General features: G+C 39.1%; 1 protein-coding gene and 1 long non-coding RNA gene across 23 annotated transcripts in view; one reads left to right on the forward strand and one right to left on the reverse strand.

Moving 5' to 3' along the window:
- The window catches only part of NPHP3 (nephrocystin 3), a 58,008-nt gene that overhangs the window by 21,137 nt on the left and 9,809 nt on the right, over positions 1–27,062 (reverse strand). For 12 of the 20 annotated variants that reach the window (XR_002337683.2, XR_002337681.2, XR_014823917.1 and 9 more), the window contains 17 exons: positions 26,394–26,547; positions 22,388–22,462; positions 20,373–20,546; positions 18,174–18,277; positions 16,852–16,966; positions 16,184–16,327; positions 15,611–15,708; positions 14,142–14,244; positions 13,659–13,741; positions 12,167–12,305; positions 8,512–8,676; positions 6,868–6,962; positions 5,908–6,030; positions 4,186–4,375; positions 3,810–4,051; positions 1,867–1,942; positions 122–249 (listed from right to left, as the gene is read on the reverse strand). Coding sequence is in view for 14 of the 20 variants with exons in the window: in XM_084989679.1 (XP_084845805.1) it covers positions 122–249; positions 1,867–1,942; positions 3,810–4,051; positions 4,186–4,375; positions 5,908–6,030; positions 6,868–6,962; positions 8,512–8,676; positions 12,167–12,305; positions 13,659–13,741; positions 14,142–14,244; positions 15,611–15,708; positions 16,184–16,327; positions 16,852–16,966; positions 18,174–18,277; positions 20,373–20,546; positions 22,388–22,462; positions 26,394–26,547 (2,208 nt within the window). In the remaining 6 variants the exon portion in view is untranslated. Of the gene's footprint in view, positions 1–121; positions 250–1,866; positions 1,943–3,809; positions 4,052–4,185; positions 4,376–5,907; positions 6,031–6,867; positions 6,963–8,511; positions 8,677–9,698; positions 9,917–12,166; positions 12,306–13,658; positions 13,742–14,141; positions 14,245–15,610; positions 15,709–16,183; positions 16,328–16,851; positions 16,967–18,173; positions 18,278–20,372; positions 20,547–22,387; positions 22,463–26,393; positions 26,548–27,062 lie in introns of those variants that run through there. The other 8 variants (XR_014823920.1, XM_084989681.1, XM_084989683.1 and 5 more) reach the window with 3 other exon arrangements.
- Positions 217–24,727, forward strand: LOC110256297 (uncharacterized). Of its 3 annotated transcripts, XR_014823922.1 has the most exons (6): positions 217–285; positions 13,335–13,429; positions 16,164–16,334; positions 22,173–22,334; positions 22,441–23,491; positions 23,583–24,727. It is a non-coding gene; the product is annotated as an uncharacterized LOC110256297 (long non-coding RNA). The 3 variants fall into 3 exon arrangements; XR_002337684.2 differs by lacking the exon at positions 22,173–22,334; XR_014823923.1 differs by lacking the exon at positions 23,583–24,727 and having other exon boundaries at positions 220–285; positions 13,339–13,429; positions 22,441–22,737.

Consider the following 27,062-nt stretch of genomic DNA (forward strand, 5'->3'; position numbering starts at 1 on the left):
GTCACGATGGGAACTCCACTACCCATGTTTTTGTAGCTTGACTTGATAGAAATGTAAAACAGCGTTACATCTAAGAGGCAAAATGGACAGCTGTTTTTGTTATTGACACAGTGGTACTCACTCCAGGTTGTTCTGAAGATAGTAGAGCACGCCCAGTTCATTGAGGGTCCGAGCATTGTCAGGTGTGTCCTTACCTAACGTGAGCTCTTCTAACTGCAGGGCCCGTCTACGCAGAAGGGCAAATCCATACTGGAGCAAATACAAGAAATGCACAACAGGCATTAAGTAAGTGCCATCTTTGATTCTGAAATAATACACGAGGCTTCCAAAAAATTCTTTCTCCTTTTGTTCCTTTTAAAGTAGATTACAATTATTTTAAATATCATACAAAATTAATCCAGTGATTCCTGAAAATATACATATTTCTATTTGGCATCACGTTCTTAAATTTATTAAAAATTATTTTGTGAAAATGTGGGATATTTTAGCAAAGTGAACTGAATCCAAAGAGCTTCACAAAGATCAGGAAAAAGAATTAACCCCACTACTAAATATTTAAATATCAAGTACTTAAACTGCAGAGACCACATGCAACTAGTAGACACTAAATCCCAGAAATCAAATGTACAGCATAGTAAATATAGATAATACTGTATTGTAATCATCAAACTTGCTAAGAAATAGATCTTAATTATTCCCACCACAAAAAAGAAATGATAATTATGTGATGTGACAGAGCTAGCTAATGCTATGGCGATAATCATATTACAATATATAAATGCGTTAAATAAACATGTTGTACATCTTAAATTTATACAATATTAGATGTCAAATATGTTTCAATAAAATTGCACACAGCATTTTAAGTTAAAACAAATATGCTATATTTAGATATTAGGGGCAGCTTAGAAAACGAAAATTTTTTTGCACTTAAGATAATTTCTAGGAGTTCCTGTCATGGCTCAGTGGTTAACGAATCTGACGAGGAACCATGAGGTTGTGGGTTCGATCCTGGCCTTGCTCAGTGGGTTAAGGATCTAGCATTGCCGTGAGCTGTGGTGTAGTTCTGTGGTGTAGGTCGCAGACTCGGCTCAGATCCCTTGTTGCTGTGGCTGTGGTGTAGGCTGGCGGCTACAGCTCCAATTAGACCCCTAGCCTGGGAACCTCCATATGCTGCAGGAGCGGCCCTAGAAAAAGCAAAAAAAAAAAAAAGTAATAATTTCTAGCATTGAGAACTACGTCTAGTCACTTATGACGGAGCAAGATAATGGGAGAAAAAAAAATCTATACATGTATGTGTAACTGGGTCACCATGCTGTAGAGCAGAAAAAAAAAATTGTATTGGGGAAATAACAATTAAAAAAAAAAAGATAATAGTTTCTGGGCATTTGAATCCAACATAAAATGTTTGCTAAATTTCTTTTATTCTCTTTCCCAATCCTTTAAAGAACTGAAACACCTTTTAAGTCCATCTTCTAAAATCTAACCTTCAAATTAACTTAAAGTTTCCATTTTTTAAAAAAATTATAAAAAATTTTCCCCAGCTTTACTGAGATAAAATGACATATAACAATGTGTAAGTTTAAGATGTACAACATGATTATTTGCCATATATATTTAAAAAATTTTAAAAATATTTTAAAATGCCATATATATTTAAAAAATTTTTAAATTTGTACTTCTCAGTAATCCTAATATTTAAATATGTACTATAAATAAATGAGAAAATGTTAATCAGTACTTCCCTAGAAGTTTTAAAATCTAAAGTTCTTAAATACATGAGGTTTATGCATCAACACGAGGATATTCAGAGATGTTCTTTTCCTTTTTGGTTCAAAACACAATACAAAAGAAATTTCTCATTACCAAGTTGCCTTTTCTCCTTGTAGCTTTCTGACGAATTTTAAAAGATTTTTTCCTAAAATGTTCAGCTTGTTCATATCTTAAAAGAAAAAAAAAAAAGTAAGTCAAATGAAAGAAACATATGTCCAAAGCATCATACTTCAATGAAATGAAAGCACTGGTGTAGAGCCACCTTTGGCTAATTAAATACAGCATTATTTCTAGAAGTGATAGTCACATGGAATTAAAAATCTTTAACAGTGGAGTTCTTGTTGTGGTGCAGATTAAGATTCTGACTGCGGTGGCTCCAGTTGCTGTGGAGGTGCAAGTTTGGTCCCGGTCCCTGGCAGAGTGGGTTAAAGGATCCAGTGTTACTGCAGTTGAATCCCTGGCCTGTGAACTTCCATATGCTGTGGATGCAGCCAAAAGGAAAAAACAAAAAACAAAACTTTAACAAAAACTTTCATAAAACAAAATCTAACAAAACAAATCTAGTCCCCAGTAGCTTGCATTTAGCTGTTTTTAACTAATTAAATTCACTTTGAATCTCTAAAGGGGAATCTAACAAAATGAAAATCCAAACCTTGAGTTTGCTTTACTGGCTTCCACACACGCTAATTTTTGGTCAAATAGAAACATGAAATTCATACAATATCTCTGTGAGACAAATACTTCTAGAAGTGAAAAGAAAAAATTCCAATATGTATCACCTACGATGGAGCAAAAGAAATGATTTCAGATAGAGGAAGAGATGCCATTTGGTGGGTTTATTTTATTAGGGATCAGCAAACTTCTTCCGTAAGATAGTAAACATTTTAGACTTTGTGGGTCATGTGGTCTCTGCTGCAACTATAAAACTGCTGTTCAAGCACGGGAGCAATCACAGACAACACGTAAATGAGAAAAATGTGGCTGTGTCCCACAACAACCCCTACATCCAATACAGGGGCCTCTGGAAGGGGCCCCTGGAAGCACGTGGGCAATGGCTTGCTGCCCCTGTATAGTAACACATTCAATATTACAAAGCTAGCCAGTGAAGGAGTCTGGTTTCAAACCCGACTATATGACTCCAAAGTCCCTGCTCCTCCACACATCTTGAAATAGAGATGAGTATTAGGGCCACACTCATGGCATATGGAAATTCCCAGGCTAGGGGTCGAATTGGAGCTAAAGCTGCTGGCCTATGCTACAGCCAGAGCAGCAAGATCCCAGCCATGTCTGTGACCCACACCACAATTCACAGCAACGCTCTATCCCTGACCCACACTGAGTGGGGCCAAGGATTGAACCTGCATCATCATGGATACTAGTTGGATTGGTTTTCCCTGTGCCACAATGGGAACTCCTGAATCTTGTTCTAATTTTCTGTTCACCTCATGAAGACCCAAAGCAAGGATAGTATTTGAATATGGTGGGTTCAAAAGAATATAAGGTGCAGAGTTATTGTTGTGGTGCAGCAGGTTAAGGATCCGGCCTTGTCTCCTCAGTGGTGAGGGTTCGATCCCCAGCCCAGCACAATGGGTTAAGGATTTGGTGTTTCCAAAGCTGTGAGATGTAGGTTGCAGATGCAGCTTGGATTAGATCCCTGGCCTGGAGAACTTCCATATGCCATGGGTATGGCCAGCAAAGCAAAGCAAAGAATATAGGATGGAATGGTTGGTCACTGGGACCTACTGTATAGCAGAGAGAACTCTACTCACTATTCTGTGATAACTTATATGGGAAAAGAATCTGAAAAAGAATGGATATGTATATGTGTATAGCTGCATCACTTTGTTGTACAGCAGAAATTAACAACATTGTAAATCAACTCTACTTCAATAAAACTTTAAAAAATGAAAAAAGAAGGGGGAAAAAACCATAGGATAAGGGAAAGTACAGAGCCACAAAACAAAGCCTCCCATGTAAGTACAGTAAGAACTATAGTTCCCTGTCATATACCAGATAATTACCAATAGAAATCTTACTTATTTTGTTTCTGGTACAAAGTTGCAAGTGCCTCAAGTTCACGAGCAATATGTGGATGGTCCACACCATAGGCATTTTCTGAGATTTCCAACGCCTGTTTAAACAGTTGTTCTGCATTGCCGAACTTCTTCCACTGTACGTACACACTTGCTAGCTGATGCAGGGACTGAGCCACTCGTGGGTGATCTGGATCTAAGGCTGTTTCTCGAATTTCTAGAGACCTCTGCAAAGGCACAACAGCCTGGGAACAAAAGGTTAAAGTCAATTAAAGTGAGAGAAAAGCCCTAAGGTCTGCTATCTGATTAGCACAACAAAAGAAAGCTGCACTGACTCCTGCAAGAAAACTCTTTGTCTCTGACTCTCTGCTGATGTTACCTGACTGAGGAGGCCTAGATCCTTGAGAAATCGCCCCAGAGTTTCATAAAGGTCAGCCAAGCAAATCATGCTCTCCTCGCCGTCACAGTTTTTCTCATACTGTTTCAAGGAATCAAAGTATTCTGCTGCCATCGCACTTTTGTCTTTTCCAACAAACTGCCAGTAACTCAGCAACTCAGCAAAGTGTCCTCTGTTTCAACAAATAACAGCACTTTAATGACAAAGAAAATTTAACACCCACTATTGTGTGAAGATGCCACAATTCATATCAAGCTCTTGAGAATTGACTAGTAGGCAAGTCCAGTGTAGTAAGGCAAGGGTGTAGACGGGGACCATCAGCCTGCCATCTGAGACCACAGCTCCCTGGCTGTGGGACCCTGAGCAGACTGTCTGACTTCTGACACCTCATCGCCCTCATCTGCAGAAGGAGGGGCCCTGAGACCACCTGCCTCAAGTGTTACTGTGAGGAGATTATATAGCACCATGGTGGCAAGAACTCCATAGTGTTGGCTGTTTTCATCAATATCATTGTTACTCACCAATGGAAACTTCTCAGGTTCCTTTCTAGACATTTCACGATATGCAGTCAACTGTGGAGTTCACCCCAAAATTATTTTATTTTAAAATTATTTATTTCGTCTTTTGTCTTTTTAGAGCCACACCCATGGCATATAGAGGTTCCCAGGCTAGGGGTCAAATTGGAGCTACAGCTGCTGGCCTATGCCCCAGCCACAGCAACACCAGATCCAAGCCACGTTTTCGACCTACACCACAGCTCATGGCCTCGCCAGATCCTTAACTCACAGAGCGGGGCCAGGGGTCAAACCCACAACTTCATGGTTCCTAGTTGGATAGGCTTCTGCTGTGCCAAGATGGGAACGCCCCAAAATTATTTTAAATGATAGAAATCAAACAAAATAATGAAACATAAGCAAACTGTTAGAATGCCTGCTTTGAATTTTCATCAAGGAATTAATGAAAAGGTCAGCTTATTCTTCTGTAGGTAGTATTAGGTAGAATGGGAAAGCTAGTAAACTAAAGCATGAATCTGATTTCAAACAAATCATGAAAAACTGAGATGAAGATTAGCAATAATTTATGAGGAGCAATGAAGAAATTTGAGAGAGTTCACGAAGAGCAAAACAAATTATGCAGCTATGTTATGAGAGGGTCTAAATTTCCAGGTGAGACAGAAAAAGCTCTTCCTAGGGCTTAAAGGTCAGAACGTTGGCGCAAGAAAAGGTGGTTCTGCCACAGGTAAATTTGAGCACACCAGAAGAGACAGTAATACAGTTATGAAAAGGATAATCCTTTCTTTAAACTCAGCACCAGTCAGATTCTATGTAGAGCCCAGAGTCTGCTTTGAAGGCTACACTTTGAAAAATTTGAAGGCCCTGAGAGGCAGACATCATGAATAGCCTCTCTGGGTGGTTTGGATTTAAACCTGCTTCAGTGAAAGATTAAGACACAAAGCTATCTCAAGAGCATTCCAGCCCTGATTTTATGAAAACTGCAATAGCCTATCTTTTGTTTACCTCTTGGAAAAAGTAAATCTCATGGCAATTTGGAAAGTGTCTTAAAATTTCTCCCACATTGTTTTCTAGTTCAGGTGCCACTGAAACCGGACTAGTTTTAAAATGAAGAATGTTTTTCTTTGTTGCACTGAATAACTGTTTAAATCTGTTTTTCTGGGGAAAGGTGTTCTACAAATAAGTTTCTTACCTTTTATAGAGGTTTTGAGACACAAAGAGGTTGAGAAGGCAATCGTGTAACTTCTGTTTACTTCCCTGCTGCTGGAAAAGCCAAGGCAGCTCATCTGCACTCCTCCACGTCACTCGGTCCTGACTAGGACAAGAGAAGGGACAATGTTCAATAATCCTTTCCTATAAGATCACTTCGAAAGGCTGCAGACAAATGTTGAAGAAAGAAAGATATGTTTGAGACAGAGTTCCTGTAGTGGAGCAGCAGAAATGACTTTGCCTAGGAGCCATGAGGTTGAGGGTTTGATCCCTGGCTTCGCTCGGTAGGTTAAGGATCTGGCATTGCCATGGGCTGTGGTGTAGGCTGCAGATGCGGCTCAAATCTGATGTTGCTGTGTCATTGGCGTAGGCTGGCAGCAGTAGCTCCGATTCAACACCTAGCCTGGGAGACTCCATATTCTGCAGGTGCAGCCCCAAAAAGAAAAAAAAAAAAGGTATCTTTGAGATTTCTGACTCTAAGTATCATCTGATACTGAGAAAATTAGGTCTAAATCAGAAACTTTACCAATTTAACTATGAAAATAAAGTGATAGTCAGGACCCCTGACCAAACTCTAGAGGTATTTTCTTAAAATTGAACCATAAAAAAAAAATCAATGAACACAAACATACACATATTTGTATATGTGTGTACACAGATATACACATACTTTTAAAAGATTTAAACTATTTAACTGGAATAAAATAAAATAAAATGATCCTGTATTTATTTCCCTTAAGTTTAAAGCTTCAGCGAATAATACTGAAGATTGACCCAAACAATCACCTTTTGCTCTTTTGACATTAACCACATAGAAGAGGATTTAATATTTTTATATACTTAAATTTCAATCCATGAAGTAATGCCAAGAAAGAGAAACAAGGACATAGAGGTAGAGTGTGTTGCGGAAGCCTCAGAACAGCAGCACAGACATTTATGGTACCTTAGCTGCACGGTGAAATAGTTGGTTAGCTTCTGCCTGTATGAAGAAATAATGGCGGGATCTTCCATGTACTCTAGTCTCACTGTTTCCCAAGCCTACGGAGAGAAAGAAAAAACATTACAGTCTATTTTCCATAAGTCAATGTACATCTAACTATGAATTTGTAAAATAAAACTTACAATTATTTCAATTTTATAGTTGTATGAAATGGCATTACAATAGTTTAAAATTCTGGGTATATTTATGTGATGAACTGACAGGAGAATTCCTGTAGGAACCCAAAATATAGTTCAATTCAAAGTTTTAGTAGATACATTAAAAATCTGAAATGTGGACTGCAAAAGTACTAAAAAGAGCAAATTATATTTAAATGATATATAATAAAAGAGAAAGATAAGCCTGTGATATTACAACCACTCCACACCTACATATATAATAAAGCATATTCAAACGAAAGACTTCATTTGCATTTGCTTACATATATAAATCAGCCAGGGCATTGAGGATGATAAGAATTATCTTAGTCATTATTTACTATATGCTAGACATCATGCTGAGGACCTCACCAGGATCAGTTAATTATGCACCACCTCAATTAATTCTGTTTACAGTCCCTGAAGTAAGCTGGAAACCTCTGTCCAGGCTCAGAGAACTTCCCCAAGGTTACATTAAGCTGTGAAGAGCTGGGCTGTGAACTGAGGCAGAGTGACTTACAGAGCCCAAGCTCTTTTTTTTTTTTTTTTTTTTTTCAAGAGGAGAAAAAAATTATTTTTTTCTTATTTTTTAATTTAATTTAATTTTTTTTTTTGTCTTTTGTCTTTTTTTGTTGTTGTTTTGTTGTTGTTGTTGTTGCTATTTCTTGGGCCGCTCCCACGGCACATGGAGGTTCCCAGGCTAGGGGTTGAATCGGAGCCGTAGCCACCGGCCTACACCAGAGCCACAGCAACTCAGGATCCGAGCCGCGTCTGCAACCTACACCACACCCCACGGCAACGCCAGATCGTTAACCCACTGAGCAAGGGCAGGGACCGAACCCGAAACCCCATGGTTCCTAGTCGGATTCGTTAACCACTGCGCCATGACGGGAACTCCTTTTTTATTATTTTTTATTATTTTTTTATTTTCCCACTGTACAGCAAGGGGATCAAGTTATCTTTACATGTATACATTACAATTACATTTTTTTCCCCCACCCTTTGTTCTATTGCAACGTGAGTATCTAGACAAAGTTCTCAATGCTATTCAGCAGGATCTCCTTGTAAATCTATTCTAAGTTGTGTCTGATAAGCTCAAGCTCCCGATCCCTCCCACTCCCTCCCCCTCCCATCAGGCAAGCTCTTAAAACATATAAAATATACCAGCAATCCAACGAAATATAAAATTGAAAATGATACTTTTTCTCTTTCAGAAAGAAATTACCTATTATGAAATAGACATTTCATAAATGTACTGACTTCAGAAGAGTAATATCAGCCAAAGTTTATATATAACCTAAAATCATTGCAAAAAACTTTTGTTAAGGCCAGATTTGAGATTTCAATTTTATAACTGAAACATTTAAAATAATGTGGTGTACTGTAGCATAATATATTTGCAATGGTATGTGGACATTTATAAGTGAAAAAACCTTAATATAACATTTACCTGTAGATGTTGAAACTTGAGCAAACCACAACCATAAGTCAACAAACACATTTTGTGTAAACTGTGAATAAGGGAGGTCAGGACAGCCCAGGACATCTCAGGATAGAGTTCCATCAATTCGGATTCACTCACACCATTGTGACTAACATTTACAAGGCAGAGAATCTAGGTTGAAAAAAAAATCAATGATCATAAAGCACTCCCATAGGTAACTAATAGCCGTTAAAATTTCCATAATTCTTTAAAGCTTATTAACTTCTTATTCAAATTTACCATTCAAATGATTTAATAAACCAAAAAACAGATGTCTTAAAACACACTTTCCAAAGGGCACTAATCAAAGGTAAGATAGTATACACATAAAATCTAGCATGCCAATATAACATGCATATAGAAAAAGTTTACTGAAAATTAAAACTGCAGGAAGGAGTTCCCGTCGTGGCACAGTAGAAATGAATCCGACTAGGAACCATGAGGTTTCGGGTTCTATCACAGGCCTTGCTCAGTTGGTTAAGGATCTGGTATTGCTGTGAGCTGTGGTGCAGGTCACAGACACGGCTCGGATCCCTCGTTGCTGTGGTTGTGATGTAGGCCAAAAGCTGTAGCTCCGATTGGACCCCCAGCTTGGGAGTCTCCATATGCCTCGGGTGTGGCCCTAAAAAGCAAAACAAACAAACAAACAAAAAACAACCAAAAAAACCCCCTGCAGGAAACGTCTTATTAAAAATAATGATAGAGAGTTCACGCTGTGGTGCAGTAGGTTAGGAAGCCGACTGCAGTGTCTTGGGTCACAGAGGAGGTGCAGGTTTGATTCAGCCCGGCACAGTGGCTTGGGGTATCCAGCATTGCCACAGTTGCTGTGGCCTGGATTCAATCCCTGGCCTGGCAACTTCCATATGCCACTGGCACAGCCATAAAATAAAAAACTAATAATAGAGTTGCAATTCTGGGAAGGAAATAGCCTTCCTACTAGAAATGCCTGTTAATATCACATAACATGTAATAAAACATTTCTAAAAGCACAGGTGAACCTGCAGAAAAGGGAACTCTCCCAAGTGCCCCCAGACAGATAGGAAACTGAAAATTAGAGCGCTAAGTGCTGGAGCTGCCATCCCTGGGGGAAGTAGGGAGAGAGGACAGGCAGAGGAAAATTCCAATAACTTAAGGGCTTCGGTTTTCTATCCCACAGTTGGATAGAAGCAGAGCCCTTAAGCCCTGTGAGGCAAGCAGCTGGAACTAGAGCTAGAATGCTTACCAACACTAGGCCCTTTCAAGGACTGTCCTTCAGCATTGGGGTGCATGAGGAAAACAGCCAACAGACATGGAGGAGGAAACAAGGAAGCTTGTGGGCTTGGAAGCAGGATGAAAAGTCAAACCCCAGGAACCACCAAGCTGAGAAATGAACCTAAAAGTGGATTTGGGTTCAAACTATATGAGTTCAGCAAGGTTGCTGGTAAATTTTCGAAAATTAAATTGAATAACCAGCAATGAACAATTTTTTAAAATGTTATTTTAACTGTAGAGTCCTTAGAAACAAATTTTTTTTTGTCCTCTTGTCTTTTAGGGCCGCAGCCTGAGGCATATGGAAGTTCCCAGGCTAGGACGCCATTGGAGCTGTAGCTGTTGGCCTATGCCACAGCCCCAGCAGTGCAGGATCTGAGCCATGTCTGTGACCTGCACCATAGCTCACAGCAACACCAGATCCTTAACCCACTGAGTGAGGCCAGGGATTGAACCCTCGTCCTCATGGATGCTAGTCGGGTTTGTTGACCACTGAGCCACAATGAGAACTCCCTTAGAAACAAATTTTAACACAAGATGTTCAAGACTTAGGGGAAGAAGATAAAATGTTATTGAAAATCACTGAAGAAGATGACTAAATAAATGGATCGCTATTTAGCTTTCCATGAAGAGGACTTATGTGATAATTTCCCTCAAATTAACCTCTAAATTCAATGCAATTCCATTTAAAATTGCGTATTGAATTTCCACAGCACTTGTTCAGCCAATTCTAAAAATACATATAGGAAATGAGCCAAGATAATTACGAAAAATATCAAGAGGGGGTTTGCCCAATCAAATATCAAAGCTTCCTTTAAAGTTCTTATAGTTAAGATTGTGGTATTGACAAGAAATAGACAAAATTGGAACAGAAGAGCCTCAAAACAGACTCATATTTATATGAGAGCTTGATACTTGGGAGGTGGCATTCCAAATCACTAGAAAAGGCGTATTAAGAAAAATGAGGGAGTTCCCGTCATGGCGCAGCAGAAACAAATCCAACTAGGAACCATGAGGTTGTGGTTCAACCCCTGGCCTTGCTCAGTGGGTTAAAGATCCAGTGTTGCCATGAGCTGTGGTGTAGGTCGCAGATGCGGCTTGGATCTGGTATTGCTATGGCTGTGGTGTAGGCTATTGGCTACAGCTCTGATTCAACCCTTAGCCTGGGAACCTTGATATGCTGAGGGTGCGGCCCTAAAAAGAAAAAACAACAACAACAACAACAAAAAACAATTAACTACCCATATAAAAAAGATGAAAAAGTTGGTTCCTTCTTCACACAATAAAAATATATCAATAAGAACTTACACGAAGAATGAAATTATAAAGTATTTTGAAGAGAAAAAAAAATGAACATTTTTAAGAAAGCAAAGGATTTTTTTTTTCCTTTTTATGGCTATACCTGCAGCATATGGAAGTTTTTGGGCCAGGGGTCAAATTGGAGCTGCAGCTGTGGCCTGTGCTACAGGACAGCAACACCATATCTGGGCCACATATGCAACCTACCCCACAGCAAGGCTGGATTCTTAACCCACTGAGTGAGAGCAGGGATGGAAGCTATATTCTCACAGAAACAATGTTGGGTCCTTAGCCAACTGAGCTACAATGGGAACTCCAAGATAGCAAAGGATTTTACAAATAAGATACAATAAGTATATACCATAAAAGAAACTGTTGATAAATCCAATTTCATTAAAATAAAACTTTGTATAATGACACCATAAAGTTAAGACAAGAACAGGAAAAAGACATTGATTTGCAAACTCTATAACAATGGATTTGTATTCAATATGCAGAACACTTAAGAACTCCTACGGATCAGTTGAAAAAAAAAAAAGTTCACATTGTGGCTCAGTGAAAACGAACCAGACTAGTATCTATGAGGATGTGGGTTCAATTCCTGGCCTTGCTCAGTGGGTTAAAGATCTGGCATTGCTGTGAGCTGCGGTGTAGGTCACAGACTTGGTCTGGATCCCACGTTGTGGCTGTGGTGTAGGCCAGCAGATGCAGCTCCGATTTGACCCCTAGCCTGAAAATTTCCATACGCTGCAGGTGGGGCCCTAAAAAAACAACAACAACAAAGTCAATTCAATTAAAAAAATGGGTAAAGGACTTGAAGGAGCAATTCACATAAGAGGAAAAAAGAATCAGTCAAAAAGCATGAAAAGATGAAAAACCTGCATGATAACCATGAAAATGCAAATTCCCTGAGATCCCCTCTGGCCACAAGGGGGGGATGGCAGTGGGTACAGTATATGCTTGCATGATATTTAACATTACAAGGATTTACAAAGATTTGCTATTTACTTCAATTCACACACAAATACAAACAAGGCAAAAATAATCTTTGCTTTATAAGTTTATTACACTTTACCTGTCTCATTAGTTCTTTATCTATATCATTTGCCATGGATTCCTGGATAGAGTGCAGAGTAAGTCTATATAATGAAACAGTATCTTGACACTGGAAACACTGCAGAAGGATTTTATCTAAATTGCCTGCTCTCCCAGCACTGTTGGAATTGAGAACAGATTAAATTTCTTACAGTCTGCCAACATCTGTGAAAACTTTGGGGTAAATAAAAACAATGTTCTATTTTCTATTTTTTGGTACTGTTTAACTGATAATAATGGGAATTCAATAAAACATACTACAGGAAAATGTTAGTTTTATGGGGCTGCTAGAGTCATCAGTTATTTTAGTATACCATTTAATTCAATTCAATAAACATATGCTGGGGCTTTATATGTCAAGTAATTACACATCATGGAACATAAAAATAAGTAGGATATAATTCTTATCATCCAGAGGCATGTCATCTACATACAGGAAGCAGGAAAGAATTATAAATAAGTATTATTAGTTAGCCATGCAAATTAAATTGAAACCAGAGCCAGAATTTGGAAAACATCAGGCTAAAGAAAATCAGTAAATGGGATTTGTTTTAAACTATTACACAATATTTACCAGCAGTTTCTTTTTTAAATATAAAGATATATAAAGAATGGGAGGGTCCATGGTCCCCTCTTAAAATAGATGACTTCAATAAATGCTATGAAATGTATGGAAAATGACTCATACTCTTGACTGTACCTATGTAAGCCACTGATAATCCCAGAGGCCAGTCACCACAACTCTGGGAACAGTGGGAGGTGATGATGAAAATACCATGGGCAAGTAAAAGTTTTAGAAGATTATTTTCATTTCAAATTTGGTGCTTCAGATGAGACTGAAGAGCACTAGATGCAAGGTGAGTTATGCTAGGATTACTCTCTCTCATGATGAATACCAAAACAAGTGTTAATCTTGTTTACCTCTGGCTGTGAATAGACAAGGTAGGAGGAGGCTGTACGAAGAAGAAATAAAAGTGGAAAACCTCTACTGCTTATCTAAAGGCAAATTAAGCATGGATATTTACAATAGAAGACTCTATTGTAAGAAGAAAGGTGTATCAAGATATGAGAACAGAGAAAATCAAAAATTCTAACCTACCTACCTATGGTTTTATGCCTCACTAACCCTAACCCTCATTTTCCCAAAGCTAGAGGCCTCAACCAGGTGACAACGAACACTCATGGGTGGGCCCAAAACTGAGGCTGAAGATGGCCTTCTTCTGCAACTCCCAGTTGGGAAAAGGTTAGTGTGCTGAAAACCAGACAAATATATCCAACAAGTTCTGTTTGAGGGCTAGCAATCACGGGTCATTGTCACATTCTCAAGGAAGTTAGTGTTACTGTTAGAATAAACAGAATCCGAGTGGCCTAAGAGATGGTCATAACGATCAGTTCTCAGTTTCACCCAGTGAGGAAGCATTCTGCGGTGAACAGAAACATGCTGATGATCGCGTAAAATAACCACCACTTACCGCGCAATCATTTTGCCGAAAAGAGTGACATAAAGGGCATTGCAGGTTGTAGCAGAACGACAGTGCCGTTCTAGCTTCTTCTCCTGCACCAGTTTACGGAAAAACAAAACAAAACATAAAACCACCCTGGAATTAAGCGGTCTTTAAAACCGAGCCATCAACAAATAACCCTGCAGAAATAACATGGTTCATCTCCTCAGAACTATTGCTGCCAAGTGGTGGTGGGCTGTAGATGTGGTCGACATACAGATGCTGTGTAGCTTTTAAAATATTGCTTAATGTAATATAGTAAAGTAAAACTTAAGTCTTTTTATTGCTTCTTCTTTATCTGTTATTAGTTTAAGAGTGAATGCCTTTAACAAGGTAATTACTGAATTCCAATTTTCCTTAGAACCATATATGTTGAATTTTGTGTCTCAAATAGGGTGTTCTTATAATGACCTAGAGAGGGTAAAAGATAGCAGAAAATTTAAACATACTTACCTGCTCTTTACTCAATTTAATGCCTACAGAGTGGCACTCTGCAATTATAATAGACTTTGCATCTTTTGGACTTAAAGGGTCAAGATGAAGTGTGGGCCACAACCTTTTATTTAAAGAAAAGAAAAATGAAATTCTCTTCTAAAAATATAACAAATCTATAATCTACCCACGAAGAAGCCAAAGTCCATGACAAGAATTTTTTATACTGCCTTCAGAAAATAAAATTAATCTCTATTCGTCATATTAATATTATTTCATTTATTCTAGCATGTATATCATCACTTTAGCAATTAATCACAAGAAACACTGTTATAGAATAGCTTATACATTGACAATGAAATGGTAAAACGTTTCTAGTTCTATGTTCTACACTATCAGTAAAACAACATAGGTATTAGAACCTAGGAGGAGGAGTACCAGACGCAGTCTTTTTTTTTTTTTTTTTTTTTTAGGACCACACCCAAGGCACATGGAAGTTCCCAGGCCAGGGGTCAAACTGAAGCCACAGCCACCAGCCTATGCCACAGCCACAGAAACACCAAATCCAGGCCACATCTGCGACCTATGTGGCAGCTTGTGGCAACACCAGATCCTTAACCCACTGAGTGAGGCCAGGCATCGAACCTGCATCCTCATGGATACTAGCTGGATTCTTAACCCACTGAGCCACAAGAGAAACTCCCCTGATTACTTGTAATCTAATTACAACTTTATTGCCCTACAAAAAAAAAAAAAAATCACCCTATTTAATGGGCTGGTGCAAACTGTTTACTGGGAAGGGGGAATCTTACTCTTTTCATGCATAAAGCACAAATACATAGGTTTCTGTTTATATTCATGAATTGCTACATGGTATATGTGTAGTATTACAATTTCTTGGCATGGTGGTCATTAGGAAGAAAATTACTAAAAAAAAAAAAAAAAAAAAGGCTCCTAGGGTGAGGAGGTAAAAATAGGTTGAGAAACACTGCCTCACAGAATTCGACCACTGCATCCCTTTTTGAGGACTGTTCAAGTGAGCTTGCATTTCAGGATCACAGGTGTCCGGTCTATTTTTCCTAGCCTGGCCCTCCCCTTGTTTTCCTCACCCATAAACTTAAGTGCCTACTGGACATCACCGATAGGAGCTACAACTGGCAACTCAAATCATGTCTGGAAAAAACTCTCATGACCTTTCCTCCACAAACCTGCCTGGACTCTGTGTTTCCCATCTCAGTTCACGGAACCACAATTTACTTAACTTCTCAAGCCAGAACTCTGGGTACCATCTTGGCCTTCTCCTCCCTCACATACCAGATCTAACATCCCACCAAATCCTACAGACAGCTTCCTTCTCTTGAACTCATCCACTTCTTCCCATCCTCACTGCTACTTAAATGAAAAATACAAACACCTATCTGAAACCTTTCCTTGTCTGTATTTAAAAGGAAACTACACGTAATCTGAAAGAACAAAAATAAGCAGCGTACCTCCATGCTGGAGGACATGTTTCTACGTTCACAGAAACAATGACTCTTACATTCACCGGCAGTGGATCTATCAGCCATTTCATGTGTTTTTCAACTTGCTTAAAAATATAAAAACAAAATTACATTTATTAATTCGAAATACTTCAAAAGCAACCCAATAAGAGCTCAAGTAAAATGAAATTCTCGTTAAATTGTTTTCACTATTATGAAAGATAAAATTTTATTTTTGGATAATTTATCTCAGAATATTAGAAGAACAAGTGGCAAAACACTACTATCATTGATTTGAATTCTGGCCATGTAAGGAAATATCAAGGACCTAAAACTATGTCAAAATGAACAATATTTGCTAGTGACGAAAATATAGTTGGTCCTTCCTAATAGGATATTAGCATCTACTGGCATATACATTTTTTTTTTTAATCTACATGCTTTCTCTCTAGAAATCAAGCAGAAATAAAAGAAACAACATCAACATCTTCTTCTCATATGATTTAAATGCCTGCTATAGTCACTACTGATATTTTTTGTCTCTTTCTGGGTATATCAATAGGTGACAAAGTGAAAACATACCTGAATTTGATCTATAGAATCAATAATGATGATGATGCTGCCTTGATGACGAGCAGAGAGTTTTTCCAGCCAACATGGGAATTCTTCCAGAAGCTTAGCAGGATCCAGTGTCAAAGCAGATACTGACCAAGAATGCTGCATCAACTACAAGGTGAGAGGAGAACACATACGAATTAAAGTACTACACTCTACCACAGCTGGTGAGAAATATTTCCATCTCTGCATTTTAATTTAATTTTTTTCTTTTTAGGGCCTCACCCGTGGCATATACAAGTTCCCAGGTTAGGGGTTGAATTGGAGCCACAGCCATCACCTTATGCCACGGCCACAGCAACACCAGATCCAAGCTGCATCTGTGACCTATGCTGCAGCTTGGGGCAACACCAGATCCTTAACCCACTGAATGAGGCCAGGCATCGAACCTGCATCCTCATGGATACTAGTTGGGTTCTTAACACGCTGAGCCACAATAGGAACGCCCATCTCTGCATTTTAAACCAAAATTGTCACCAAAAGGACCCAAGTGCATTGAGTATTATTTTTAACCATATGCAAAGCCAAAACAAACAGGTAATATGGAAAATTGGCTTATTATCAGGTACCCAGGCCCAACAACTTCTCGATCTAAATGAAAAATTCTGAAAATTCCAAAAGTTGGTATATTCTACCTTTAGAGTTAGTCGTTTAATAACCAAGGAAGACTCTGAGCTGGTTGACATGGGCTTCCCCACAAAATGAGAAAGAATTAGCGTGTTAGGGGAATTCTTCTGTTGTAATTGGATCCTGCAAGAAAAAGACCTTTTACAGACTGATGAAGCTCCTTTACAGTCAACCAAAAAAATTTACAGTGCATTCAGCATCAAATGCTATCTGTCAGAAACTACGTGGTCAGTCAATTACATTTTTATTCCACTTTTAGATTCTTTTCTTTTTTTATTTTTTTGCTTTTTTAGGTCTGCACCTGTGGCATATGGAAGTTCCCAGGCTAGGGGTTGAATCAGAGCTGCTGCTGCCGGCCTACACCACAGACACAGCAACATAGGATCCGAGCCTCATTTGAGACCTACACCACAACTCAGGGCAACGCTGGATTCCCAACCCGCTGAGTGAGGCCAGGGATTGAACCACATCCTCATGGATACTGGCTGGATTCACTTCCACTGTGCCACAATGGGAACTCCTAGATTCTTTTAAATGAACCATTAAAAAATTAGAGATTCATTTTAATTCCAAATTGATGTTAACCAATGTAAACCAAAACATTGTACATTTGAGGTTAAAGTATTAGTAAAATAAGCATGAACCTTTAGTTACGAATATGTTATTAAAGGACAAAAAGTTTCTTTATTAAGTACAAAAATAGTATTTCCAAACAAAATTTTGAATAAAAGGGCAATAAAAAAGATATAATGTATGCTAACTCAGCAATGTAAATAATAACTATTTGAATGAAACAAAGTGGTCTTACAAGATGTTTTTAAATAATACGATGAACAAAACTAAAACTTAAAACAGTTTTTATTAGCTTAAATGGACTTTAGCCCATAATTTAAAGTACTAGTTTGCATTCGTGGTAAAGAGTATCATTTATTTTGATATTCCTTATGATTTATTTCACTTTAAATAGTCTTGTTTCAAATATTTAAAATCCCAATGAAACTTTTAAGATGAAGCCAATAATTGAAAATACAGGCTCATGCCCTCTGTCATTCACCTAATTCCATGTCACTCTGACCACTGCCTTAGCTCTGACCTACGTGACCTCTGTGCCCCATCACAAGTGCTCACATTTCCTATTCCTTTCTTGTTCTCTATCTTCTAACATTTAAATTGTATATGTCTCAGGGTATGCATCTATTCTTTTGGTCCTTTTTGCTTTTTTAATGTTTAGTACAGGCCATGCAGGGAGGCTGACATGCAATAATTCACTGTTGCATGAGTTCAGTAATTCAAATGATGATGGTAACAATGTGATTGCACTGCATCATACCACTTTGATAAAAGAAGGGACTTTCCAGAGCCTGGTCCTCCAGACACAAGAAGGGGTGGAATTGGTGCTGGTGCAGCCACTAGATCATTGAGGCGCTGGTAATACTAGAAGCAAAAATGAATTTAAGTTGTGAGGAAGAAGATACCTCTTAGAACACTAAATAGAGTCAATTTGTGATTATCCTCTAAAATCAGCAGAAAAAAGCTGCATGAGAACATAAAATATACTTGGAGTCAATAGCACTCTCATAACTGCTTATGGTTATAGCTGGTTAAATATGTCCAAAGTAGTAAGCTAAGAATGGGCCCCAATTTCTTCCACCACAGTATTCCTGTCCATTAATGGATGAAGAACAACATTTAAGATCCCCACGGGGTTTTGCAACATTCATTTGTTTTGCAGAATGCTGCAAGGAGGCCACTGTGTTTCCCTGTAGCTCCTAAACCACAGAAAATACCCCAGAAGGCCTGTTGGTGCACTTGATGATTCTTTATGATTTATTTCACTTTAAATAGTCTTTGTCTTGTTTCAAATATTTAAAATCCCAATGAAACTTTTAAGATGAAGCCAATAATTGAAAATACAGGCTCATGCCCTCTGTCATTCACCTAATTCCATGTCACTCTGACCACTGCCTTAGCTCTGACCTACGTAACTTCTGTGCCCCATCACAAGTGCTCACATTTCCTATTCCTTTCTCGCCAGGGATTCCTGAGAAATGAGAGGGTCTTGTCTGGGAACTGGGAGTCTCCCAAGAAGAATCAGAGCTAGGATAGGCCCCTTGAGATCTTTCTAAGTTGAGCGAGTTCAACATAGAAGTCCAAGAACTCCTATTTCCTAGGCTTTCCCTAGGCAGGAAGAAACTGGTTCACAGGTGAAAAGGACATGCTCAGAAAACCAAAATATCTCAGTAGTTATAAAGAGATTCTAAAGTTATTTTGGGGGTTAGGATGTTTATTAAGTGTAGCAGTGGTCTAAATAATAGCTGGTAAAGAATCAAAGGAATATGTAATAAGTAATTTGTGTGAGCTTTAAGGTAGCAGATATTTCCAGCCACTACAATAAGTAATTAACTTGGTATAGTTTTTCAACCAATTTTTCTGTTTGTCATGTCATATTCCCCAGGAATTCAAGTAATTCTGATAGCAGTAATGTATCTTAAGAAGCAAAGGGCTTAACTGATTAATGACCTTGTAAATCCTAATAGATTAGTTCATAGTCCCATGTAAAGCCAATTTATAGACCCAGGGTTTCCACATTAAGACCCCTGCTACAAAAGAAAGCATAGGATTTGGAGCCAGAAGCCTACGTTCAAATCCCACATCTGTAATCTATACCATATATACTCTTAGGCAAACTATAATCCAAAGCTTAAGTTCTTCAAAAATAGTGATACCAATACCTTTCATAAAATAACAACTTAACATTTATAGTGTGCCAGGTACTGTGCCAACTGCTTTATGTGCATGATCTGGTTTAGTCGTCCCAACAACCCTATGAGGTAGGTACTATTAGCTATTCTCATTTTAAAGATGAGAAAGTCAAAGTTTAGAGCTAAGTAACGTGATCAAAATCCATAGTGAGCAAATGGTGGAACCAGGTCATAAACACTGACATCTAAATTATAAAAGCCATAAAAATTCCTATAAAAATACAACTATTAATGACAGCTACTGTGATATTCTTTAAGATATTAGTTGTTATGTTAATTTTTAAATATTATTAAGTATTTTTGAACTTGCATGTAGATTCTCTGTGCACTTACAGGTTTGTTAATTTGTCTAGGTATTTAAGTTTGCTGAAGGACTGATCTGCCTATTGCATTAATGATGGTGCTTTGTTTTCTGAATGTTAGGTATTTTGATTTCTCCAAGAATTGGAGAAATAGAGAGTCTTACTATTTTTATCAAGTTTCCTAGGCATCTTAATCTGGGTGAATTGCAGATGGTAGCCTAATAAACATGTAGTTTATAAATCCTGATCTGTAACTAAAGCCGTTTGATGTTCATAAGTATATCTGAATCTCACACATCTTTCATATGACACAGATCCAGCACATGTCTCAACATGGATAATTAAGCCATGAGGGCAGATACGAACACATTCCTTAACCTTGAGTATAATTATGTGAAACCACAATTATGATAAAGCTTTTAAGAAGCAACTGATCTTTGTTGGAACAATACACCAAATGCTTACCTTCTCGAATCCCAACTCATGGGCTGAATTTGAAGCCTGCTGAAAAGCTTCCATTTGCTCTTGTTCATCATGTATGTCCCACAGAACATCACCAAAATCATCTTCTTCGGGAACAGAATCTTCACTGCCCAAATCCTTAGTATCCGGGTCTGTGTTTTCAAAGCCCAGGATGTCCTGAACACCAAGAGTAAGCACACAAAAGGGAACGAGCGACGTGAAAACCCTGCACAGTACTGTCAGCATACAGGTCCAAGGTGGCCCTCACCTACCTCAGAGGGCAAGTCCAAACCAATGGCCTTTGGATGGTACCTCCAGAGATTAACGTATAACTATAAAATTAAACACTAGTTTAAAATAAAGAAGTAAGGAAATATTAAAATAATACAAAGACCTCTCTCTTTCATTAAAAATAAAGTTAGAGGGGTATTTGACTCCCATTGGATCTGGTTTCCAAAATCTTTACACAACATCTTTGGTGATATCTGGCTAGTGAACACTTTTAAAGATTGTGCTAATGCCTAAGAAATATGCTGCTTTACATTTTTACAAGAATTTAATTACTGAGATGGGATTTCTTTTTTTTTCCTTTTTTTGCTTTTTAGGGCCACACTCGTGGCACATGGAAGTTCCCAGACTAGAGGTCGAGAGCTGTAGCTGCTGGCACACATTAGAGCAACGAGGATCTGAGCTGCATCTGCAACCTACACTACAGCTCATGGTAACACCAGATCCTTAACCCACTGAGCAAGGCCAGGGATCGAACCTGCGCCCTTGTGGATGCTAGTCAGATTTGTTAACTGCTGAGCCACGAAGGGAACTCCCAGATGGGATTTCTTGATATCTAATATATCCACTGTAATATCTAGTCTTTATATTAACCCTTGAAAATATGTTTTTTTTTTTTTTTTTTTTTTGTCTTTTGTCTTTTTGTTGTTGTTGTTGCTATTTCTTGGGCCGCTCCCGCGGCATATGGAGGTTCCCAGGCTAGGGGTTGAATCGGAGCTGTAGCCACCGGCCTACGCCAGAGCCCCAGCAACGCGGGATCCGAGCCGCGTCTGCAACCTACACCACAGCTCACGGCAACGCCGGATCGTTAACCCACTGAGCAAGGGCAGGGACCGAACCCGCAACCTCATGGTTCCTAGTCGGATTCGTTAACCACTGCGCCACGACGGGAACTCCCGAAAATATGTTGTTTACCTACAAGCAGTAAAGTTGGTGCATATGTCCATTTTCACTTACTGCCATTTATTCTGCTCAATTCACCTTATTTGGGGCTCATTCTTTTTCTTTGATAACAAATCTCCATACTTGTAACACAAGTTAATTTTAAGAAGTAATCTAATCCTTTACTTCCCAAATAGGGTCATCAGTACCCTGAGGGAGGGGTCAGCAGGTAAGGATAAACACAGGCTAAACATCTTGTGTCCATTTTACCTGAAGATAGGGAATTCTTTTTCTTATCATTATTAGCACTTTTGCTGGTACATGATTTTAAATGATTTTTAATATTAAAAATAAAGATGGGTAAATATCAAGCAGAATATGTAACTCACATACATTTTCAAGATAATACCAAGACATCATAGAAACTTTCAGTTTGAGACACCTCTGTGTTCCATGATCTCAGATACTTCTTTACTGTAAGGGAGATAATGTGGTAGGAAAATTCAAGTTTTCTAATTTACAAAAAGTCGAGGCGCACGAAGAATCTGAGGAGACTATTGAATAGGCTGAACATTATTCCTCAAATACTTCCTTTTTATCTACCATTTTTTAAATCCATTTTACACTTAACAGGTATTAAAGCATCAAATTGTGAGAGAGCTGAGAGATTATAGATGTGTGGTACTGGGAATACCACAGTAATACCACAGGATGGACTCTCACAGAAAGAAGTACACTCTCCCCAGCTGTTTTCAAAAAAACACATGATTTTTCTATGGAAAACCCATTTTTATGGTAAACAGTCTTAAGATACTTGAGATGAAATCTTTCAGAGAATGCATATTTACCTGTTTAATAATCTTTTCCACATAAATGTAAGTTTTATGTACTCCTTCTGCAGGATCTCCTGAGTGTTCAATGATCTGGGGAAAAAAAGAAGTTTAACAACAAGGAAATCAATAACAGGAGGAGAAGGTGGTGGTAAATACTTTCATAGTGCTTATGTATCAGGAATTGTTCCAAGTACTTTGCAAATATTAGCTCATTTATTCTCACAACCCTGAGTCAGACACTATTATTCTCCCCATTTTATAGAAGAGGAAACTGAGACAAGTTAAATAACTTGTCTAAGGTCACACAAGCAATTTAATGTGAACATTGTTGCAAATAAAACAAAAAGTATGCTTTTTTTGGCTCATGTGTTCATCTGGAAAAGTGATTGGTTATTGGTAATGCCAAAACTCTGTTCAGGACCAGGTGTTATTGTTGAAAGTCCAATTTGGTCTGGACTGATTTGACTGATGCACACACCTGCCCCCCCCCCCTTTTTTGCTTTTTAGGGCCTCATAGGAGGCATAGGGAGGTTCCCAGGCTAGGGGTTTCATTAGAGCTGTAGCTGCTGGCCTACACCACAGCCATGTCTTCGACCTACGCCATAGCTCATGGCAACGCTGGACTGCTGACCCAATGAGCGAGGCCAGGGATCTAACCTGCATCCTCATGGATACTGGTCAGATTTGCTTCCAGTGGGCCACAATGGGAACTTCCCATCTGCTCATTTTGACACCTGAGAGTAGGAACCTGTCAAGGGACCAGATGGGTGGGACGGTGTGTGCTGGGCCCCTGGTAGCAGCAGTGTCTGTGCACCCGAGGCATAAAGTGAGACTAGTACTCGGATGCAACCAGAAGTTGATTTTATTGTGTGGGGCAGAGTGTAGAAAATATTTCCAAGTTTGGCTTGATTCTTTTCAGCTCACAGCCTTGGGGGGAAACAGTTCTGTTTTTTTTTTTCCTTTTGTCCTGTAATGTGCACATGTAGGTTCGTACAAAAGCCCTCCCTGAACGTTACGTAGGCGGGATAGTAAATAACCCTCTTGCTTCCTGCCGTTTGTTTCAGAAGGGTAACCAGGGTAACCTGAGGAAACATGGAAGGGTTGGGGTCCCAGGTTGTGGTGGTCAGAGGGATCCAGCCTTTCTTTGTTCGTGGGAAACAATGGGGCGCCTCTGCTTTCCCCTGTGGGCCTGGGGCCTGGCACACAGTAGGTACTCAGCAAATCTGTGGATTATTTATGGAATGATCCAGAGGGGAGGGGGAGAGGCTACATGATGAGGTTGAGGGCAGCTCCACTGCTTTCACTTGGGGCAGGTGAGGGAGACGTGCTTAGCTGGGGGGCTTGGCCCTGGGTGAAAGGAATGGGCTTTTTTCAGGAAAACTCCAGTGGCTGAATTCTCACTTTTGCTTCAGATAAGAACTTGTGGATACTTTGCTCATGTATTAACTTTTTTGGGCCTGAATATTCCAAAGCTAGGAAAAGCCCAACACCAGCCTTTATTGTTTAATCAGTCTGCTGTGTGTCCTTTCTCTTGATATCCTGGATAAAGCCCATATCTTCTTTCTTCAACACACAGACACACATGTATGTACATATGTACACACACTGTATGCATGCCTACGTAGACACATACACAGATTAAACCACTACTTTAATTTCATCTTATCTATTTTTGTACCATTCCACATACATAACTCAAAATTCATCTTTAGCCAGTAAAGCTACAGTTCTACAAAAAAGGCAGTTTATCCTACATTAATTAATTAATTAATTAATTTTTGGCCATGCCCACAGATGTGGAAGTTCCCAGGCCAGGGAACTGTATAGCACAAGGTAATCTACTCAATACTGTGTAATAATCTATATGGGGAAGTAAACTGAAAAGGAATGAATGTATGTATATGTATAACTGATTTACTTTGCTGAACATCTGAAACTAACACAACTTTGTAAGTCAACTGTATTTCAATAAAATTTATTAAAAAATAAAAAATATATATATATTTAAAATTTTTAATTTTTTGCTTTTTAGGGCTGCACCTGCAGCATATGGATGTTTCCAGGCTAGGGGTCAAATCGGAGCTATAGCTACTGGCCTACAGCAGTGCAGGATCCGAGCCACTTCTGCAACCTACACCACAGCTCACGGGAACGCCGGATCCTTAACTCTCTGAGCGAGACCAGGGATCATACTCACGACCTCATGGTTCCTAGTTGGATTCATTTCTGCTGCGCCATGACGGGAACTCCGAAAAAAATAAATATATAATCATGGTAAAGAGCTCTTATTTGACTCCTATGTGAAAAAAATTCATCTAGTATACTACTTTTTAAAAGCAATATTTATAGAATAAACTGAATAAAGATAAGAAAAATTAACCAGTATCTTTCCTTGTGGGACCCCGTAGACTAAGATAATACTAAAATAAAACAAAGAATGGGATGGCTCTGGAGATTAACTATAATAAAAACGTATTTTTTTTTTGCCTTAGACTCTTCACTTTGTTATGCTGGCTTGTATTCACATTTGATCTTATTTTCTGGCTGGGCAAAGAGAAACAGAAACTTTGTCAAAATCCTAGAGTTGTTTTTGATTGTATTCTTAACATTAACTATAAACATTGTTGAAGTCATCTCACTGTGTAGTGAGACTCACTGCAAAGCCCATAATCTCTCTTCTAAAACATATCCCGGAGTTCCCGTCGCGGCACAGTGGATAACCAATCCGACTAGGAACCAGAGGTTGCGGGTTCGATCCCTGGCCTTGCTCAGTGGGTTAAGGATCCGGCGTTGCCGTGAGCTGTGGTGTAGGTTGCAGACGCGGCTCGGCTCGGATGCTCGGATCCAACGTTGCTGTGGCTCTGGTGTAGGCCGGTGGCTATAGCTCTGATTTGACCCCTAGCCCGGGAGCCTCCATATGCCGTGGAAGCGGCTCAAGAAAACACAAAAAGACAATATATATATATATATATATATATATATATATATATATATATATATCTGTGTGTGTGTGTATATATATATATATATATCTCCCATCACGCACCTAGAGACGATCAAATCATTCTCCTACTCATGATTAGTTTTTCACTTTTCCCAGTGCTCTCAGGAAAGGTTACCATGAAAAGGTTCTTCCTACACTAATCCTTCAGTAGCAGAGCGAATGATGCTGTGCTTGGGAAAAAAGCACAGTAAAGAATCGGATTTGTCTACTCACAAACAATACTCTTATCAGGCATATGTTGTTGCTTATTCCCCTCTTCCTCTTAGCCCAAAACTAATCTGCTAGGAAATCTATTGGTTCTGTCAAAATTTACCCAGAATTCTACCACTTTTCATCACATCCTCTACCTCCACCCTGGTTTGAATCACCAGCTTCTCACCTGGATGATGGCGACAGCTCTCCAGCTCTGCCCTCCTCCACTACCCTCCCTCCAAACCACAGTCAGCTCTCAACACAGCAGTCTGAGAGACCCTTGTCAGAATAGCATTTCCTCCTCTTTGCTTAAAGTCCTCCAATGGCTCCATACTTCATGCTAAGTAAGGAAACCAAGGTTCTTCAGTAAGAAAACATGTATCTCCCCAGTTACTCTGTTCCAGCCATGCTAGCTAGCTTCCTTCCTCTCCCCAAACATGCCAGGCTCACTTGCCTCATGGCCTTTGTTTCAGCAGCTCTCTCTGCCAAGCATGTTCTTATAAAACAACCCCATGGGAGTTCCCGTCGTGGGGCTGTGGAAATGAATCTGACTAGGAGCCATGAGGTTTCAGGTTCAATCCCTAGCCTTGCGCAGTGGGTTAAGAATCCCGCGTTGCCGTGAGCTATGCTGTAGGTTGCAGATGCGGCTCGGATCTGGTGTTGCTGTGGTTGTGGCATAGGCTGGCAGCTGTAGCTCCGATTAGACCCCTAGCCTGGGAATCTCCATATGCCTTGGGTGTGGCCCTAAAAAGCAAAATAAATAAATAAATAAATTGTTTATATGATTAAAAATAAAACAAAACAAAACAACCCTATGAATTTTACCTTGGCTTTGTTGGTCTTCAGGTTAGAAACCTGAGCAATCAGCTGCTGGACAGAGTCAGTAGTGACTTTCCCATCCTCCAAACGATGATAAATTAATCGTGGTTTGCCTTCAGGGTTTTTCAGAAAAGCTTCTTCACAGTCTTCCAATAAAAGGCTAGATTGGAAATCAGTATTTCTTGTGCTACACTGCACAGGGGCAGCACACAATTAGTCAATTAACCTAAATGCCAAGAAGGAGGTTTACTAAAATGACAAGTGGCCAGAAAAAGCCTTGCTGCAGAACAAGCGAAACTTTCCAAACATTTTTGTGTTTTTTTTTGGCCACACCCATGGCATGTAGAAGTTCCCAGGCCAGGGATTGAACCCTTGGCATAGCAATGACCCAGGGCCACCATAAGTGACAATGTTGGATCCTTAATCTGCTGTGCCACAAGAGAACTCCAAAATGGACATTTTTTTTAGCTCTGTTCTAGCTTAGTCTTTATGTTCACCAGTAGACAGTGAGATGAGGTACAATAAATTGTGCTCGAAATTAAACTGTAAAACATACATAACTTTACTTTTTTAATCTAATTTTTAAAAAGTTCTTAAAAAATACTGTTAAATATTGCTCAAAATAATGGACCAGACTCATGAGACTTTGCAAATAAATGGAAAGACCTAATTCTA

Source organism: Sus scrofa, chromosome 13, assembly GCF_054392235.1.
Source record: "Sus scrofa isolate SSC_HxYL_T2T_F1_AM1 chromosome 13, Sscrofa_HxYL_maternal_Yorkshire_Landrace_v2.0, whole genome shotgun sequence".
Lineage (NCBI taxonomy): Eukaryota > Metazoa > Chordata > Mammalia > Artiodactyla > Suidae > Sus > Sus scrofa.